At 45.1% G+C, this 20,446-nt stretch overlaps 1 protein-coding gene across 9 annotated transcripts in view; it reads right to left on the bottom strand.

Annotated features, from left to right (window-relative positions):
* PLA1A (phospholipase A1 member A) overlaps positions 1-20,446 on the bottom strand; it is a 45,617-nt gene that overhangs the window by 7,902 nt on the left and 17,269 nt on the right. For 6 of the 9 annotated variants that reach the window (XM_029215441.1, XM_029215445.1, XM_029215447.1 and 3 more), the window contains 5 exons: positions 18,363-18,452; positions 8,868-9,035; positions 7,402-7,491; positions 3,819-3,927; positions 290-454 (listed from right to left, as the gene is read on the bottom strand). In XM_029215441.1, coding sequence (XP_029071274.1) covers positions 290-454; positions 3,819-3,927; positions 7,402-7,491; positions 8,868-9,035; positions 18,363-18,452 — 622 coding nt within the window. Of the gene's footprint in view, positions 1-289; positions 455-1,026; positions 1,866-3,814; positions 3,928-7,401; positions 7,492-8,867; positions 9,036-18,362; positions 18,453-20,446 lie in introns of those variants that run through there. The other 3 variants (XM_029215446.1, XM_029215442.1, XM_029215443.1) reach the window with 3 other exon arrangements.

Genomic DNA, 20,446 nt, shown 5'->3' with positions numbered 1-20,446 from the left:
TATATTGTATGTTATAATTATCTATACATATTTAATATATATATTTCAGATAAAATGGAGTTTCTTATATTAAAGTGGGGATGGGGAATTAAAGTCCAACCTCTTTGTCTTCTTAGCATCCCAACCCAAGATGGCCCTGCAGGAGGTTCAGGAAAACCCTGGGTCTTCTGTCACCTCCACATCAAGGAAGCTCATACCTGTGATGAGACTGCACCTCAACAAGTGTCACATCTAAGGTCAGGATTGATCCTTGTGGGTGTGTCTGGGGCGGGGTAGATACGGGGCTTACTTGTCATGGACGGGCAAAGGAGCAGTGCAGAACATCCCGATAACGATAGTCCGGTCTTTTTTCCAAACTCGGTTGGAAGGCTGAAACTTGAGTTTCACCTGGTTTATCTGGCACTGAGGGCTGGGGTGAGCTATGATTCCTTTCCCGTGGCGTTGCTGTCTAGGTCTGTAAGGGAAAGGCAAAGTAACTTACTGCCGCACACGTTTGGCCTTTGCCTCCCCTTGGCTCCTAGGGGCTCTGCGGGTAGCCCGGTCGGTTAGTTCCTGGAAGGTGGGCTCCACGGTCCTCTGCATCACCCTCACCAGCCCCTCGGCCCACACCCTCACAGCTTTGAATGTGATGCAGAAAAAAGGTGTTGCTTTTTGAAAGTGACTAAGTGGACCCTGCAGGGAAATAGTAGCCCTTGGATTTTCACATCTGGAAAAGGGTCCTAGTTGGTTAGTGAAGATCTGAATTCTGATGAGTGAATATCTTCAGTCTCAGGTCCATCTACCTGGAAGTAGAGGCCTCTTCCAGGATGTTCAGTTCCAAGAAGTTTGTGTGAGGACTACTCTATTTTAGACTGAGTATGAAAGTATAGATGGAAACAGATGAACAAACAAACAACAGGCCTCGAAGCCAGACAGAGCTGCGGTGGAGTCCAGGTGTGGTCTCCTCCCAGCTGTGGCTTTGGAGTCACACAGCCCTAGGTCTAAGCCCCAGCCACCCCCCCATCCCCCGCCCCCCTGTGCCCTGCTCTGGCCTGTTCCAGTCCCCTCTGGGCTCAGAAAGAGGGACTGTGAGAAAGAGGGAGAGCCCGGAAGGCGCTGCTTTCCCCTCTGCGGTGGCACTGGGTGTTGTCTAAAGTGAGCATGGTTTCCCTTTCCTTTCTGGCCTCTTCATACTGATGAAATGTCTTCTTTGTGTACTTTCTAACCCAGGATTAGTCATATAGTTTGTTTTGTCCTTTTGAGGAAGATTCAGTAAAACTTTGTTTAAAAGCTGTTCCATTTTCTTCCTTTCTCTCTCTCTCTTTCTTTTTTTTTTTTTTTTAGATTTCAAAAGTGTTTTGAAGTATTTCAGAGGAAAAAATAAGAAGATTGTTCACTTTAAGAGTCTGCTTGGATGGAGAGCTTGCAAACTAGAAGGGCTACAAAGGACACTGTGAGTGAGTGGCCTGGGGACTTGGCCTGGGTAAATTTTCTAATTGGAAGGAAACCTTGGGGTTTCACAAAGTTATAGAAAGTAGGGGAAAGACCACACATAAACCCCCTCCCTTCTTTTAAATTTCTGTTCTGCAAGAGGAAACAAGAACCAAGGAATTGAAGATAATCATGTTCTGATAACCTTCTTCAAAACAGTAATGCAAATCTCTTTGGGGAGAAAAAAGAAGGAATCTGTGGATGTCCATTCCGATCACTCAGGGAGCTTCTAACAGTGTAGTGGTTGAAGCCATACCTGGAGATTCTACTGCTACTGGTCTGGAGTGGGGCTTGCTGTCAGTATTCTTTAAAGCTCTCCAGGTGGTTCTAACAAGCAGCCAGAGTTGTGTGTCATTGTCATGATTCCTGCCAGTGTCGGCTCATCTACCAGTGGGCTGGAAAGGTGATAAAAACACCCTTGCAGAAGTAACGTGACCTTGAACTGATCCAATGAAAATTACTCAGCTATAATCTGCAAGGCTCACGTGGGCACCCCAAGATCTGTGTGGGTGTCCTGACTGCCTGCTGTCCTGTGCTGTGCGGCCTGGGTGAGTTGGAACACTGCCTGGTGGGAGAGTGTCTGGGAGCCCAGACGTGAGCTCCTCCCAGCAGAAACTTGTCTTTCCCTGACAGCACAGTTAATATCCATCACTGTAGCCTGAGAAATGTTTCCAAACCCAAATCTGATCCCATCACTCTCCTGTTTAAAATTCCCAGCAGCTCTCCAAACTGCTCTCAGGATAAAACCCAAAATCCCTACCCTGTCCTTCCAGGCGTGGCATGGTCTGACCCTGACTTGCCCCTCCAGCCTCCTCTCCCCATGCCTGGTCCCACTGCTGTCTGCTCCCCATGTCATATCTCACTAACCCCTGGTCTGGGGGGAAGGATCCTCCAAATCCTTCAGATCTCAACTCAAACATTGTTTCTTCACACTTGGTCAGGCTCTATCTTATTTGTTCTCGTAGCCCCTGCCACTGCTGACAATTGTGCATTTCTGTGTATGGGCACTGGTCACGTCCCTGTTTGTGCTCCATCCATCCCCCTGCAAACCACACTTCTCAGGCTCCCCGGCACAGGCGGGACGCTGCTTCAGGCAGTGATTTGGAGGAGCTGCATTTCCTCCGTGCTTCCCACTCCTGCCAATCATTCCCACCCTGCACCCCCCATCCCATTCCTTGTTCTACCAACACCACCTGGCTTTGTCCCTCGAGCTCTGGGGTGGAGTGACTCCTTTTGCTGATCTCTGCATTGCCTCCCCATCCTTTTGGGTTTTCAGTTCTCCCCACACTTTTGTAATTAGCTCTTTGTGTTAATTTCCTTCTATTGGACTGCCTGGCTTGGGCTCCCGTTTCCAGGCTGAGCCCTGACTGAGGCAGTGATTTATCTGATTAGTCTGTCTCCTGCTGGCTTGTGAGTAACTAACCAATGACTTTTTTTTTTTTTTTTGCAGTACGTGGGCCTCTTACTGCTGTGGCCTCTCCCGTTGCGGAGCACAGGCTCCGGATGCGTAGGCTCAGCGGCCATGGCTCACCGGCCCAGCTGCTCCGCGGCATGTGGGATCTTCCCGGACTGGGGCACGAACCCGCGCCCCCTGCATCGGCAGGTGGACTCTCAACCACTGCGCCACCAGGGAAGCCCCCAATGACTTTTTAAAGAAACATGAACCACTGCTGCTGAGTTCCTGTCCCCTGCCAGGCTTGCGGCTCCCTGCAGTTGAGGCTCTCTGCCTGCTTACCTCAAGCCTGGTCTCACCAGCTGCGAGGCCCAAGTGTGACCCAACAAAGAAAGGAAATCAGTCCCAGTCCCAGGGATTGGCACCACTCAGCATCAACCCTGCTGGCCCTCACCTTGCACTCATTTGCTAACTGACCCTCTGCCTGAGAGTCTGTTCTAGAAACCCATCTAGTACTGCTCCCCTCTCCTCCCATCCCTCCACCCAGGAGTAGGTGCTTCCCAGGCTCTGGCCAGCCCTCCCTGGGCCAATGGCTGAGGCCTTCCTACTTGCTGACATCCCTAATGCCCCCTGCCTGGATTCCTGATGCTGTTTCCTATCAGGGACCCAATCCCCAAACTCTCCCCACCTGTTGGGACGTTCCATTACTGCTGTCTGCCTGTTTGTCTGCTATTGTCTGAATACACTATACTTGGACCCAGTACTGATCCTGAACCTGGAACAGTTGCCCAGCCTGTGTCTGTGGGTCCATCTGTGGCAGGTGCCACCCTCACCCCCCTCCCCAGCTCAGCTGGCTCCACCCACCCATCAGTGATCACACAGTGCCTGTCCTGGCATATATGTGCATGTATGTAAATGGAAGGAGAGAAGCCAGCCATGTGGGACACTTACGTACATGGTGATCGTGACCGAGGAGGTGACACTGCTGCTAAGGAAGGTGACCGTGATGCAGGTGTCCTGGTTTCTCAGCTTCAGCAAGTAAAACTCCACAAGGCTGTGATGCACTAGGAAACCAAAGCAGAGCAGATAACTGGGCCAGAGGTCAGTGGGTGCAATGCACAAAATGTCCCAGAGAGCAGCAGGGCAGTTAGGAAATCTTGCTCTCGCTCTTAGCAGCTGTGTGACCTGGAGCAGATTACCTGTTGTCGCAGGTTCTCAGCTTCCTCTAGTGTAAATTGGGATAATAAATTACATACCCCACAGGTCTGAATGAGAATTAAATGAGTTAATGCATATAAAGTCCTTAGACAGTGCCTGTGCCTAGGAATCATTCAATACATAATAGTTTTAATTATTACTTGTAATCCTAGAATGTGCCACTCTTTGGCACTGTGTCACTCTTTGTTACCAACAAGTGACATTATCCTGATGGTGTGATTTTGAAAGAACCAAAAAGGGTCTATCTTATACTAAACAATTAACTCATAAAATAGAGCAATGCCCCTCCCCCCCCTTAGCATACACCCTGTGTCAGGGAACCACCATGTGTGCAGGAGATGACTACTGCCCTCCCTGTGGTGGCTGGGTGCCTGTGTGGCATCTCCACCTGCTTGGGCAGCACAGACACTGAGGCTCTCAAAGCTGGTATTGTCGACACAGACTGGCTGAGCAGCCTGGTTCACGGTGATATCCCCAGACCTGCTGCCCCTTTGGCAAGAGAGGTTAAGAAGGGTTACAGCTTCCCCAGCACCCCATCCTTTCCTCACTAAGGGGTAAGCCCATCTGGTGGCACCATGCAGTGACTTCGGTCTCCGAACATTTTCACAGACTCCTTTGGTGGTTGGGACATAGCTAGAGCTCTGCCCTACCTGTACTTTTTCGTTTGTCATGTTTTATGGATGAACATTGGGAGGAGGGACTAAGTGAATTTAAGGAGAGTCAGCTCTAAGTTGGAGGAGTGATGTGGTCCATCGGGGCTCATGGGGTTAGTAACAGGACTCACTGCCAAGAACCCACAAGAAGACAAGAGAGCGCTACGTGCTCCCCGCTCCACAGAGCGAAACATCAGATGCCACGACCCTTCTGTCTCTCTTTCTCAGTTGTTTATTATGGATGTAGATTGTTATGTTGACAGGCAAGGGCTGAACTGGAGTGGATATTTGCAATGTGGAAAAACGGCTAACTTACATAGCTTTAGGAGTTTAATTCTCTGGGCTCAGTTTGATATATTATATCGCTTCTTCCTTTATCAGCATGTATCACTGATTAAGAAAGTTTCCTGAGGTTCTGCTTCTCTCTTCTCTGATTACCCTGAAAACCCTAGGAGGGCCAGGTCTGCTAACGTTCGGTGGGTGGGAGCTGGTAGTGAAATCCAACCTGCTTGGGGACATGACATGGGAAACAGCACATGAGCCCTGGATGGTTTGCCAGGGGAACTGGGTCCAAGGCCAGGCCTGCTGCTTACTAGTTGTATCGCCTTGCCTAAGTCACTGAACCTCTCTGTGCCTCAGTTCCTTCATCTATAATCAATAACCCCCAACATCACCTCACAGAACATGAGGAGGATTAAATGAGGTGATGGGGAGAAAACATTTCGGGTGAAACATTGCTCTACAAGAGAAAAGTAATATTGTGAGAAAAATGATTTTTTGGAGAAGATTCTCTGTCCATTCTGGTGCCTGCCTGGCAGAGGCCAAGGGTGACTGCAGGCCAAGAGTGCTGGGCGATGGGAGCTCAGTGCCATGATGGCTTGGGAGTGGGTGAGAGCGGGAGCTGCCAGGTGGGCTACCCGGTGGGTGCCCTGTACCTCCCACCCCCAGGAGAGGATGGGTCCAGCTCTGATGCTCAGAATGGAAGGCTCAGAAGAGGCAGGTCCGCTGAGGTTTTTGAACAGACACAGCCATACTTCTGGGGGAATGGGGAGGGAGTCTCACAACAAAAATGAAACAGTCAGAAAATGTATGGCCTGGTGAATTACCCTTAGCAGGGACCTAAAAATGCCTTTAACTTCCAGGTGTTCCTCAGGCTCCCTGGCTGTGCGGACAGAGAGGAGCTGCCGCGAAGCTGCCCTGGAGCTGGAAGTAGAAACACGGTGTCTGGTTCCAGCAGCCCTGCCTCCGACCCGGACAAAGTCCTCCCTCAGGCTGACCTAACTGAGAAATACAGCTGAAAAGAGCGGGTTCTTGGAAGAGGGGGCAGAGACACAAGTATGGAGGCAGATGACGACCTGGAAAAGGTAAAGGTTTTGGAGTCAGAAGGCCTGGAGTTGAATGCTGACCTCTTCACCCGCCCATTGTAGCCTTGGGCACATCACTGCTCGGGGTTGGGTTCTCAGATGAGCTGATACATGTGGAAAGCCCACAGATGACTCTTGTAACCCCCTTTATTCCTAAGAAGTAGCCACGTATTCTCTCTGGCATGAAGTTAGAAACACCCCCACCTCATCTCCCAAATTCTCCCATTGACAGAGGGAAGGGAGCTATTACTTACTGAGTTCCAGTCACTGTGCTGGTGATTGTCTGCGTACTATGTATTTTATTTTATCCTCACAATTGATTCTTTGAAATAGGTACTGTTATTTTTCCCATTTTCCACATAAGTATATAGAGGTTCAGAAAGGTTAAAAAAACTTGCTCCTGATGACACAGCTGGTAAATGGAGAAGTCGAGATTCAAATCCAGGTCTGGGTGACCACAGAGCCTGAGCTTCGGGCTCTGTCTCACACTTCACCAGGCCCTCTAGTTCCAGGAAGGTATAGCCACAAAGATCCCTCCACCAACCAACCAGACACCAGCTGATCAGAAAATCATTTAGAATTAGGGTGATCATATAATGTCCCCTCCAAACCAGCGTACTTCTACTCTGAACACACAATGAACCAGGATAACAGAATAACAAAATCAGGAAGTATAGTCAACCTAGTTAAAACGCAAATAGCGTAGGGAAGGAGGATGGTTCGGCCTGTAATGTATGTCATAGATTCTAAGACGCCCATTTCTCTCACACTAAACATCTCTCACAATCGCTGGCATCTTAGCTTCAATGAAATGCAGTGGTTAGGAGCCATAGTAAATAGCTGGAATATGTATATGAAGGTTCAGTATTCCTCGTGGACCCCGACCTAGGAGGGCTGCCAGAGTGGGAGACACATAGGATGGGCAATAAGGAGGGGGAAATGCATGCAGGTAGGAGAAATCCAAAAGGTACTCCCAAATACCACTCCAGAGGGAACCTACACTGGAAGGCAGGTTTCCATGGTGGGGTGGGGAGGAATGAGGACCAGTGTACCGACAGTAAGGTAAGATGCCGCCAAGTTTTCATCCATAGAGCAGTGGTTTGGGCTACCTCTGAAAAGTTTTGGTTCTATCTAAGACCAGTAGCTGCTGTCCCCCACCTCTCCCTTCCCATTACATTTTTGCCCCAGGTCTTCACCTCCCACTTTAGCTACCATGCTGGGCTGGACACAGCCCAAGATGGAGCCCTGGACTCAGCTGGACAGCACACTGGCAGAGCTGAGCAGCTCATTTGCCTGCACTCACCGCAATATGGAGCCGTGGAAGTGGTCAGGAGGTAGACCTTCACTTCCTTGGGAAGTGGCTCTATCTTAACACCACCTTGTTCCACCAGCCCTGGAGACAGAGAAGCAAAGACAGCAGAGCCCTGAGGAGGCCATTTCAGGGCTCCACAGCACCCAGCCATGTATCGATTAATTCATGCACCCATTTATTCCACAGACAACTCCACTGTATACTCATGATGTGCCGTGCCCTGCGGTGAGTCCTGGGATACAAGCGACCCCATCCAGATGGGAATAAACATACAGGTAGACAACAAATACATTCTGCAGATTGTCTGGTCCATTCCCAGGGAGTATTTATAAGAAATCTGAAATGACGTCTTCAACTTGCAAAACAATCTATATGACAGTTGTTTTAGTGGCATTTGTATCCTGTGCACTGGAGCACAGGGAGGTGCTTGAGCTGAAGAATAGTGGTTGACAAGTCAGAGAAGGGCATTCCAGGCAGAAAGTACTGTCTGGGCAAAGGACACAGGGTGAGGAGACATGAAATACTCTTGGCAGTATGAGTAGTTAGCATCCCTGTGGTGTTTGGAAAAAAGGGAAAGTCTAGTGAGAGATGAGGCGGGGCAGTGTGAAGTGGTTGTTAAACCATCCAGTCCATCACATCTGTGGGAAACAGTGACATATGCCCGATGAGTAGGAAGTAATATTGATTCGCTTTATTATGGGAAACCACCCCTACTTTAACATTTTGTCAAGCTGATATTCATTTCATTTCTATAAGCAATGGCAGGCTGCTGTGGTTCTGAGTGGCAGCCAGGAGTGGGAAGTGGGAGAGTGAGGGAGGGGGAAGACCCATTTACACTACCCAGGCGTTTTCCTGGAGCCCTCCACACTGGATGACCCCAGGATTTTCACAGCCATGATCTGCACAGGGTGAGTTGAGGCTGGAGCCTCAGCCTTCCTAAGCCCTTCTCTCCAGACTGGCCTGGATCATCCAGGAGTGTGCCCAGGCCACTCGGCCGTTAGGAACCCCTCCAGCGGTATGTGGTCTCACACCTCTGAGGTGGGCACAGCGTGCCAGCCTTGGGGATTTACAGCCCATCAGGAATTGGAGAACGGCTGGCCTAGCGAGGAAGACCTCTGGTGAGCATCGGGTCTGAAAGTGGGTACAGACAATCTGGACTATACCAGTGCTTCTGGAGAGCGTCCTGAGGCTGGACTTACATGCCAGTGCCTGTGTGTGTGTGTGAGGGTCGTGTGCAGAGCCAGTATGGCATCGGGCAGCGGTATAGAGGGTGAGGGGTGGGACGCAGAGAGCTAAACACCACCTTCCAGGTGAGGACAGGCTGAACGACTCATTGCTTAAGTTTTCTTTACCCTGCTCGGGTAGACCTCTTGACCATAGGAGATCAGGACTTAAAGAGGTGACAAGACTTGAACTTTCCCCAAACTGTCAAAGGAAGCCAAAGGGGTAGCGTTTACCGATCCTTGGACAGGAAAGCAGAAAAGGGTTGAAACAATCCAGACAGTGTCCAGCAAGGAAGACCTTGTAGCTGGTACAAGGAAAGGCCATCAACGGACAGGAATTCTCCAGGGCGCTGATGTAGATGTGCACAGCCCTCATGTGATCACAGATCAGATAACTGTAGCCTGAACAGGGCAAAAAGAACACAACGAAGGTTTCAGTTCAAGACAAATGGAAACTCCCTCCATGCTACTTACTGTAATTTTATTGAATTTTATACTCCAACAGGCTATAAATACACGGGATGTCCCTGGAGCCACATTTTCAAAATATTAATAAACATGGTTACTACACTCTCACTTTTCTTTTTAACTTTCCTGGGTAACTTAGTTAATTTACCAAGAAAATTGTTTACATACACACCCATTCTTCCACGATCATAAAAGCTCTCTTTCAGAAAATGGGAACATACAGAGAGCTGGCGATCCCAACCCTCCCTCTCAAAACGAATATCTGTCTGCACATTTTTACCTTCTTCAGCATCACCCACACAACCAATTTTTTACAACCTCATTATACACAACCCAGCAACAAGACGATCAAGGGAGTCCCCCACAGTTCACAGTCCATCTATGAAAGCCAATGCGTTAGACCTTCAAGATGGCAGAGTAAGACACGGAGATCAACTTCCTCCCCACAAATACATCAAAAATACATCTACATGTGGAACAACTCCTGTAGAACATCTACTGAACGCTGGCAGAAGACCTCAGACTTCCCAAAAGGCAAGAAACTCCCCACGTACCTGGGTAGGGCAAAAGAAAAAAGAAACAACAGAGACAAAAGAATAGGGACGGGACCTGCCCCTCGGGAAGGGATCTGTGAAGGAGGAAACGTTTCCACACACTAGGAAGCCCCTTCACTGGAGGAGACGGAGGGTGGTGGGAGGGGAAGCTTTGGAGCCACAGAGGAGAGCGCAACAAGAGGGGTGCAGAGGGCAGAGTGGAGAGATTCCCGCACAGAGGATCGGTGCCAACCAGCACTCACCAGCCCGAGAGGCTTGTCTGCTCACCTGCCGGGACGGGTCAGGGCTGGGAGCTGAGGCTCAGGCTTAGGTTAGATCCCAGGGAGAGGACTGGGGTTGGCTGCATGAACACAGCCTGAAGGGGCTAGTGCACCACAGCTAGCCGGGAGGGAGTCCGGGAAGAAGTCTGGAACTGCCTAAGAGGCAAGAGACCATTGTTTCGGGTGCACGAGGAGAGGGAATTCAGAGCACTGCCTAAACGAGCTCCAGAGATGGGCGCGAGCCTCGGCTATCAGCACAGACCCCAGAGACGGGCATGAGACACTAAGGCTGCTGCCGCAGCCATCAAAAAGCCTGTGTGCAAGCACACGTCGCTATCCACACCTCCCCTCCCGGGAGCCTGTGCAGCCACCACTGCCAGGGTCCCATGATCCAGGGACAACTTCCCCGGGAGAACACACGGTACGCCTCTGGCTGTTGCAATGTCACACTGGCCTCTGCTGCTACAGGCTCACCCTGCATTCCAATTATAACTACTGTACCCCTCCCTGCCCCCAGCATGAGACAGCCAGAGCCCCCTGATCAGCTGCTGCTTTAACCCCCTCCTGTCTGGGCAGGGAACAGATGCCTGAGGACGACCTACACGCGGGGCCAAAACCAAAGCTGAACCCCAGGAGCTGTGCAAACAGAAAGGGAAATTTCTCCGTGCAGCCTCAGCAGCAGAAGATTAAATCCCCACAATCAACTTGAGGTTCCCTACATCTGTGGAATACCTGAATAGACAACGAATCAACAAAAAATTGAGGCGGTGGACTTTGGGAGCAAGTGTAGACTTGGGGTTTGTTGTCTGTGACTGATTTGTTTCTGATTTTTATATTTATCTTAGTATAGAGTTTAGCACTTGTTATCATTGGTGGAGCTGTTTATTGGTTTGGTTGCTCTCTTGTTTTTATTATTATTATTTTATTACTTTTTAAAAATATATATTTTTTTAATTATTTTTTCTTTCTTTCTTTTTTTCTCCCTTTTCTTCTGAGGTGTGTCAGGCCTGAGGCTCTGAGGCAGGAGAGCTGAGTTCAGGACACTGGACCACCAGAGACCTCCTGGCCCCACATAATATCAATTGGCGAGAACTCTCCAAGAAATCTCCATCTCAGTGCTAAGACCCTGTTCCACCCAACGGAGCTGGGCATGGCATAGGGCATCCAGCAAGCTCCAGTGCTGGACGCCCCATGCCAAACAACTAGCAAGACAGGAACAACACCCAACCCATTAGCAGAGAGGCTGCCTAAAATCATACTAAGTTCACAGACACCACAAAACACACCACCGTACACAGCCTTGCCCACCAGAAAGACAAGATCCAGCCCCACTCACCAGAACACAGGCACCAGTCCCCTCCACCAGGAAGCCTACACAAGCCACTGGACCAAGCTCACCCACTGAGCATAGACACCAAAAACAACAGGAACTATGTACCTGCAGCCTGCAAAAAGGAGACCCCAAACACAGTAAGTTAAACAAAATGAGAAAACAGGTATATGCAGCAGATGAAGGAGCAAGGTAAAAACCCACCAGACCAAACAAATGAAGAGGAAACAGGCAGTCTACCTGAAAAAGAATTCAGAGTAATGATAGTAAAGATGATCCAAAATCTTGGAAATAGAATGCAGAAAATACAAGATACAAGAAGAACTAAAGAGCAAACAAACAATAATGAACAACACAATAAATGAAATTTAAAATTCCCTAGAAGGAATCAATAGCAGAATAACTGAGGCAGAAGAATGGATAAGGGACCTGGAAGATAAAATAGTGGAAATAACTACCATAGAGCAGAATAAAGAAAAAAGAATAAAAAGAATTGAGGACAGTCTCAGAGACCTCTGGGACAACATTAAATGTGCCAACATTCAAATTATAGGTGTCCCAGAAGAAGAAGACAAAAAAAAAAAGGGTCTGAGAAAATATTTGAAGAGATTATAGTTGAAAACTTCCCTAATATGGGAAAGGAAATAGTTAAGTCCAGGAAGTGCAGAGAGTCCCATACAGGATAAATCAAAGGAGAAACACGCCAAGACACATATGAATCAAATTATCAAAAATTAAATACAAAGAAAAAATATTAAAAGCAGCAAGGGAAAAGCAACAAATAACACACAAGGGAATCCCCATAAGGTTAACAGCTGATCTGTCAGTAGAAATTCTGCAAGCCAGAAGGGAGTGGCATGACATATTTAAAGTGATGAAAAGGAAAAACCTACAACCAAGATTACTCTACCCAGCAAGGATCTCATTCAGATTTGATGGAGAAATTAAAATCTTTACAGACAAACAAAAGTTAAGAGAATTCAGCACCACCAAACCAGCTCTACAACAAATGCTAAAGGAACTTCTCTAGGCAGGAAACACAAGAGAAGGAAAAGACCTACAATAACAAACCCAGAGCAATTAAGAAAATGGTAATGGGAACATACATATCGATAATTACCTTAAATGTAAATGGATTAATTGCTCCAACCAAAAGACATAGACTGGCTGAATGGATACAAAAACAAGACCTGTATATATGCTGTCTACAAGAGACCCACTTCAGACCTAGAGACACATACAGACCGAAAGTGAGGGGTTGGAAAAAGATATTCCATGCAAATGGAAATTAAAAGAAAGCTGGGTAGCAATTCTCATATCAGAGACCCACTTCAGACCTAGAGACACATACAGACCGAAAGTGAGGGGTTGGAAAAAGATATTCCATGCAGATGGAAATTAAAAGAAAGCTGGAGTAGCAATTCTCATATCAGACAAAATAGACTTTAAAATAAAGCCTATTACAAAAGACAAAGAAAGACACTACATAATGATCAAGGGATCAATCCAAGAAGAAGATATAACAATTGTAAATATTTATGCATCCAACATAGGAGCACCTCAATACATAAGGCAAATGCTAACAGCCATAAAAGGGGAAACCGACAGTAACACAATTGTAGTAGGGGACTTTAACACCCCACTTTCACCAATGGACAGATCATCCAAAATAAAAATAAATAAGGAAACACAAGCTTTAAATGGCACATTAAACAAGATGGACTTAATTGATATTCATAGGACATTCCATCCAAATACAACAGAATACACTTTCTTCACATGTGCTCATGGAACATTTTCCATGACAGATCATATCTTGGGTCACAAATCAAGCCTTGGTAAATTTAAGAAAATTGAAATTGTATTAAGTATCTTTTCCAATCACAACGCTATGAGACTAGCTATCAATTACAGGGAAAAAAATATAAAAAATACAAACACATGGAGGCTCAACAATATGCTACTGACTAACCAAGAGATCACTGAAGAAATCAAAGAGGAAATCAAAAAATACCTAGAAACGAATGACAATGAAAGCACGATGACCCAAAACCTATGGGATGCAGCAAAAGCAGTTCTGAAAGGGAAGTTTATAGCAATACAATCCTACCTCGGGAAACAAGAAAAATCTCAAATTAACATCCTAACCTTACACCTAAAGCAATTAGAGAAAGAAGAACAAAAAAACCCAAAGTTAGCAGAAGGAAAGAAATCATAAAGATCAGATCAGAAAAAAATGAAAAAGAAATGAAGGAAACAATGGCAAAGATCAATAAAACTAAAAGCTGGTTCTTTGAGAAGATAAACAAAATTGATAAACCATTAGTCAGACTCATCAAGAAAAACAGGGTCAAGACTCAAATCAACAGAATTAGAAATGAAATAGGAGAAGTAACAACTAACACTGCAGAAATACAAAGAATCATGAGAGATTACTACACGCAACTCTATGCCAATAAAATGGACAACCTGGAAGAAATGGACAAATTCTTAGAAAAGCACAACCTTCCGAGACTGAACCAGGAAGAAACAGAAAATATAAACAGATGAATCACAAGCACTGAAATTGAAACTGTGATTAAAAATCTTCCAACAAACAAAAGCCCAGGACCAGATAGCTTCACAGGTGAATTCTATCAAACATTTAGAGAAGAACTAAGACCTATCCTTCTCAAACTCTCCCAAAATATAGCAGAGGGAGGAACACTCCAAAACTCATTCTACAAGGCCACCATCACCCTTATACCTAAACCAGACAAAGATGTCACAAAAAAATAAAACTACAGACCAATATCACTGATGAACATAGATGCAAAAATCCTCAATGAAATACTTGCAAACAGAATCCAACAGCACATTAAAAGGATCATACACCATGATCAAGTGGGATTTTTCCCAGGAATGCAAGGATTCTTCAGTATATGCAAATCAACCAATGTGATACACTATATTAACAAATTGAAGGATAAAAACCTATGATCATCTCAATAGATGCAGAAAAAGCTTTCCACAAGATTCAACACCCATTTATGATAAAAACTCTCCAGAAAGTAGGCACAGAGGGAACTTACCTCAACATAATAAAGGCCATATATGACAAACCCACAGCCAACATTGTTCTCAATGGTGAAAAACTGAAATCATTTCCTCTAAGATCAGGAGCAAGACAAGTTTGCCCACTCTCACCACTATTATTCACCATAATTTTGGAAGTTTTAGCCACAGCAATCAGAGAAGAAAAAGAAATAAAAGGAATCCAAATTGGAAAAGAAGAAATAAAACTGTCACTATTTGTAGATGACATGATACTATACATAGAGAGCCCTAAAGATGCTACCAGAAAACTACTAGAGCTAATCAATGAATTTGGTAAAGTAGCAGGATACAAACTTAATGCACAGAAATCTCTTGCATTCCTATACACTAATGATGAAAAATCTGGAAGAGAAATTAAGGAAACACTTCCATTTACCACTGCAACAAAAAGAATAAAATACCTAGGAATAAACCTAACTTAGGAGACAAAAGACCTGTATGCAGAAAACTATAAGACACTGATGAAAGAAATTAAAGATGATACAAACAGATGGGAGATATACCATGTTCTTGGATTGGAAGAATCAACATTGTGTAAATGACTATACTTCCCAAAGCAATCTACAGATTCAAAGCAATCCCTATCCAACTATCAATGGCATTTTACACAGAACTAGAACAAAAAATTTCACAATTTGTATGGAAACACAAAAGACCCTGAATAGCCAAAGCAAACTTGAGAAAGAAAAATGGAGCTGGAGGAATCAGGCTCCCTGACTTCAGACTATACTACAAAGCTACAGTAATCAAGACAGTATGGTAGTGGCACAAAAACAGAAATATAGATCAATGGTACAGGATAGAAAGCCCAGAGATAAACCCACACACATATGGTCACCTTGTTTTTGATAAAGGAGGCAAGAGTATACAATGGAGAAAAGACAGCCTCTTCAATAAGTGGTGCTGGGAAAACTGGACAGCTACATGTAAAAGAATGAAATTAGAACACTCCCTAACACCATACTCAAAAATAAACTCAAAAATGGATTAAAGACCTAAATAAAAGGGCAGACACTATAAAACTCTTTGGGGAAAACACAGGCAGAACACTCTATGACATAAATCACAGCAAGATCCTTTTTGATCCATCTCCTAGAGAAATGGAAATATAAACAAATGGGACCTAATGAAACAAAAGCTTTTGCACAGCAAAGGAAACCATAAACAAGACGAAAAGAGAACCCTCAGAATGGGAGAAAATATTTACAAACAAAGCGACTGACAAAGGATTAATCTCCAAAATATACAAGCAGCTCATGCAGCTCAATATCAAAAAAACAAAAAACCCAATCCAAAAATGCGCAGAAGACCTAAGTAGATATTTCTCCAAAGTAGATATACAGATTGCCAACAAACACATGAAAGGATGTTCAACATCACTAATCATTAGAGAAATGCAAATCAAAACTACAATGAGGTATCACCTCACACTGGTCAGAATGGCCATCATCAAAAAACCTACAAACAATAAATGTTGGAGAGGGTGTGAAGAAAAGAGAACCCTCTTGCACTTCTGGTGGGAATGTAAATTGATACAGCCACTGTGGAGAACAGTATGGAGGTTCCTTAAAAAACTAAAAGTAGAACTACCATATGACCCAGCAGTCCACTACTGGGCATATACCCTGAGCAAACCATAATTCAAAAAGAATCGTGTACCACAATATTCATTGCAGCTCTATTTACAATAGCCAGGACATGGAAGCAACCTACTTGTCCATCGACAGATGAATGGATAAAGAAGATGTGGCACATATATACAATGGAATATTACTCAGCCATTAAAAGAAACAAAAATTGAGTTATTTGTAGTGAGGTGGATGGATCTGGAGTCTGTCATACAGAGTGAAGTAAGTCAGAAAGAGAAAAACAAATATCGTATGCTAACATATATATATGGACTCTAAAAAAAAAAAAAGGTTCTAATGAACCTAGGGGCAGGACAGGAATAAAGACACAGACGTAGAGAATGGACTTGAGGACATGGGGAGGGGAAAGGGTAAGCCTGGACGAAGTGAGAGAGTGGCATGGACATATATACACTACCAAATGTAAAATAGATAGCTAGTGGGAAGTAGCTACATCGCACAGGGAGATCAGCTCGGTGCTTTGTGACCACCTAGAGGGGTGGGATAGGGAGGGTGGGAGTTAGATGCAAGAAGGAGGGGATATGGGGATATATGCATACATATAGGTGATTCACTTTGTCATATAGCAGAAACTAACACAGCATTGTAAAGCAATTATACTCCAATAAAGATGTTAAAAAAAAAAAGAAAGGGGAAAGCTTGGTGTATAAGCACATTCATTGTATTATTATTAACAACAATAATAAAAATTGGAACCAACCTAAAAAAAAAAAGAAAGCCAGTGTGTTGAGGTTCACCTCACCAAGTGACTGATACACTGAATTTGCCAAATGTCCCAATATAACAAACACTTGGTTTTCTGGTTATTGTTGTTGTTGACTATTTTATTTTATTTTATTTTATTGAATTTTATTTTATTTTATTTTTATACAGCAGGTTCTTATTAGTTATCTATTTTATACATATTAGTGTATATATGTCAATCCCAATCTCCCAGTTCATCACACCACCACCCCCACCACCCACCCCCACTTTCCCCCTTTTGTTGACTATTTTAAAATTTGTAATAATTCACACTGAATGAATTTGCTGGGCTAAGAGGTCTATAATGAGCCATAACTCCAGGGTTTAGGGTCTTCAGACTCTTCTTTCACCTTGGGACCCCCTCTCTGGGACCAGAACCAAGTCTGAGCTGCTTGCTGACTTTCCTTTCCCCCAGAGTTGGAACACTGTCTATGGTCAACCTCCTTCTAGCTACAAGAGGGAGCTGGGAGACACAAACTAAACCCTTCTCAGATTGTGTTATGAAGAAAAAAAGAAGTGGCCAATTTAAATGCCAAAGAAATTTTCAAAAGCCATTAAAATCAAACCATCCCATCTGATCAGAATTGCTGAAAAATTTTATGAATTGTTAAAAGAAACATGTTTTTGGAAAATCAGTAAAGTTGGTAAGTTTGGATTAGTGGTTACTCAACACAGTTGTCAAAAGAATCCTTAAAATGTGAAAATTTTGGTAAAGCAGGAAAAGGTTAAAAACATAGTAATCAAAATAAAATTCCCATATGAAATGTTGATAGGTTGGCTATATTCATAAGAATATAAGAAGACTAAACAATCCTTAACGCTTAGCTGCTTTTTTTTTTTTTTTTTTTTTGCGGTATGCGGGCCTCTCACTGCTGTGGCCTCTCCCATAGCAGAGCACAGCCTTCGGACGCGCAGGCTCAGTGGCCATGGCTCACGGACCCAGCCGCTCCACGGCATGTGGGATCTTCCCGGACCGGGGCACGAACCCGTGTCCCCTGCATCGGCAGGCGGACTCTCAACCACTGCGCCACCAGGGAAGCCCCAACGCTTAGCTTTTGATAAATTTTAAATTATGCTAAGAATATATTCAATTAATATATCCAAAAAGAACATTCCAGAAGAATAAATTTAGAAGAAGAAATGCATATTCACTGAATGTATTCAAGAAGATTATCTTGAAAGCAATTTTAGAGAACTTAAATTTAGTTAGTTTGGGGAAATGGTCATGCACTGAATTGACCCTTCAGCTAGCAGCTTTGGGCACATCAGTCTGTTTCTGCCACAGCGAGGCTCTGCAGAGATTATAGCCACTGTGGACTCTGCCACAAAGTGGGGCCCGGGAAGAAGAGAAGTTATTGGCTTGAGTGACGTTGGACCACAGCAGGGCCTAAGAAGGGGGGAGGGGGCCTAAATATGGAGCAGGCTTTTAATTTCAGGCAGTCCTCCCCTAGAATACCTGGGCTCCAAAGACATCCATTTAATAAGTGCTGAGTAAGCTTGATGGGACACAGCAAAGGATACTGTAAGGAAGACCCCCTATGGCCCATACTGGCTGACTCAACACAAAGCCTGTTGGTAAATTCCAGTCTCTGGGGCAGCCACACATCAACTCTCTCTGGCTTTCTGACCTGCAGAAATGGAGGTGGGACAGCCGGGTTGGTCTTGGCCTCCGTTGACGTAGTAGTCCACATGTCCAACAGGAATCCGAATACCCAAATCTGCAAGGAGGCAGAACCCCGTTACCCTCTTACTGCAGGGGCCTATTTTCCAGGTCCCATAGCAAGGTCCACCGGCCGCAGAGCCTGAGGTCTGACCTTGGGGGCCCACCCCCTCTCTGTGCTGAATGGGTGCCCACTTCATTCCTAAGTGCTGGGAGACTACAGAACTAGCCCTCAGATGGTTTTCTAAACAGGTTTTGCCGTGCTGAAAGGAAGCTAAGAATAAATTTATAAGAAGATACTCATATTTGCCTAATAAAATCAAGAAAAATATTTCTTAATATAAGTTTTTATGAATCAGTAAATGTTATAATAAGTTCGGTAAATTTCCTTGTTGAATAGTTTCTATTTTGCTACAAGTGATAGTTCAGATATGTGTGTGGGGGACCACATTTCCAGTCTCCCACATATTTTTGTGCTTTCATGACTGAGCAGAAATATAATCTGGCTACAAAGAGATGAGTTTGAGTGGCTGTAGCCTGCATCTCATCATTGTGACTGTATCTGACCCCTCAGACTTGGTCAGGTTCAGCTGCCAAAGACCCTGATTTTCTTGTTCATATTATCTATCACAGTTGTAAGCAACTGAGCGTGTATTACGTGCTTAACGTCATCTATCCAGGGGTTAAGTGATGACCTAGAATTCATCCTCTCCCATCATCTGTCGGGTCAGCTCTACCTCCAAAATATATTTTGAGTCTTTCTACTTCTCTCCATCTCTACTGCCACCACCTTCGCCCATGCCACTATTGTCCCCCTCACCCAGGCCAGCACTGCAAACACCCTCCAGTGAGCCTTCCCTTACTGCCCACTGGCAGTCCATTCTCTGCCCAGCAGCCAGAGTATTCTTTTAAGGAAATCCAAATCGCCGCCCTCTCCTCACTGATCATAGAATAAAATTTAAACTCGCCATGTCCAGCCTGGTCGTGCTCCCTTTTCTCAGCACATCACTCACTGCGCTCTAACCACGTGGCTCTTCTGCCTGTCCCCACCCACAAGGCTTTCATTTTGGCTGTCCTCTCCCCCTAGAGTGTTCTTCTCCCCATTCTTTCCAGTGCTGGCTCATTCTCATCCACAAAGTCTCACCTCAAATATCACCTCCTTGGCCGGATTTCCCTCAATAATCCTATTTGAAGTAGACCCTGAACCTGCCGCTGAGTCACACTTCTCCCATATCCCTCATTATCATAATCACAGGGTGGAACTGACTCCTCGCTTGTGTGTAAGCTCCACCACGGCAGGGCCTTTACCCGTCTTTTTTCCTGCTGTATCCCCAACACCAGCGCAGTACCTGGCACACGTTAGTGCCAAATACTTATTTATTGAACAAATTAGTGAACGAATGCTTGCCGACTAGCTTGTAAGTTCCATGTGGGCAGGGATCTTATTTGGTGCCTTGTGCATTGTAGTATTCTCAGTGCCTGCTACATAGATCATAAAGACCGACTGAACAAATGGAATGCCTTTTTTTTTTTAAAATCACATTAGGAAGTGGCTCCAACTTTGAAGGGGACTGAGAGGCCTAGCACAGGTAAACAGGGACCAATGAGTCACCTATTTAGCAAATTTAGGAATATAAGGCGTTAACCTTGTTAATTGACATGTTTAATTAACTTAATAGCTAAGCAGAGGGCTATGGGCTTTGGTTTCCTATCTGTGAAATGGAGGTGGGAAAGAGGGTTGAATAATATGATTGCATGAGTTTCTTCCAGAATCCTGAATCCGTGAGTCCTGAATGCTAAAAGAAGGCTTCTAGCCAAATGGAATGAGACATGGCCATCTCTCAATTGAACAGCAAACTCTTCTGGTCAGAGACAAATGTAATTTCTTCTTGTATCCAACACACTGAGCATGGGGCCTGGCACCAGACTCTGTGGGTGTTTGACGTCGAGTAGAAATGAGGAGGAGTGCCCGCTGGTCAGAAGAGCTTAATTTGGTCACGATGGATTCAGAGCTGGGGGTTCTTGACTGTGCCACTCATTACTGGAGGGGGC

This window comes from Monodon monoceros, unplaced genomic scaffold, assembly GCF_005190385.1.
Source record: "Monodon monoceros isolate NGI ecotype Baffin Bay Population unplaced genomic scaffold, NGI_Narwhal_1 Super_Scaffold_11, whole genome shotgun sequence".
Taxonomy (NCBI): domain Eukaryota; kingdom Metazoa; phylum Chordata; class Mammalia; order Artiodactyla; family Monodontidae; genus Monodon; species Monodon monoceros.
This window is presented reverse-complemented; position numbering and strand designations above follow the sequence as displayed.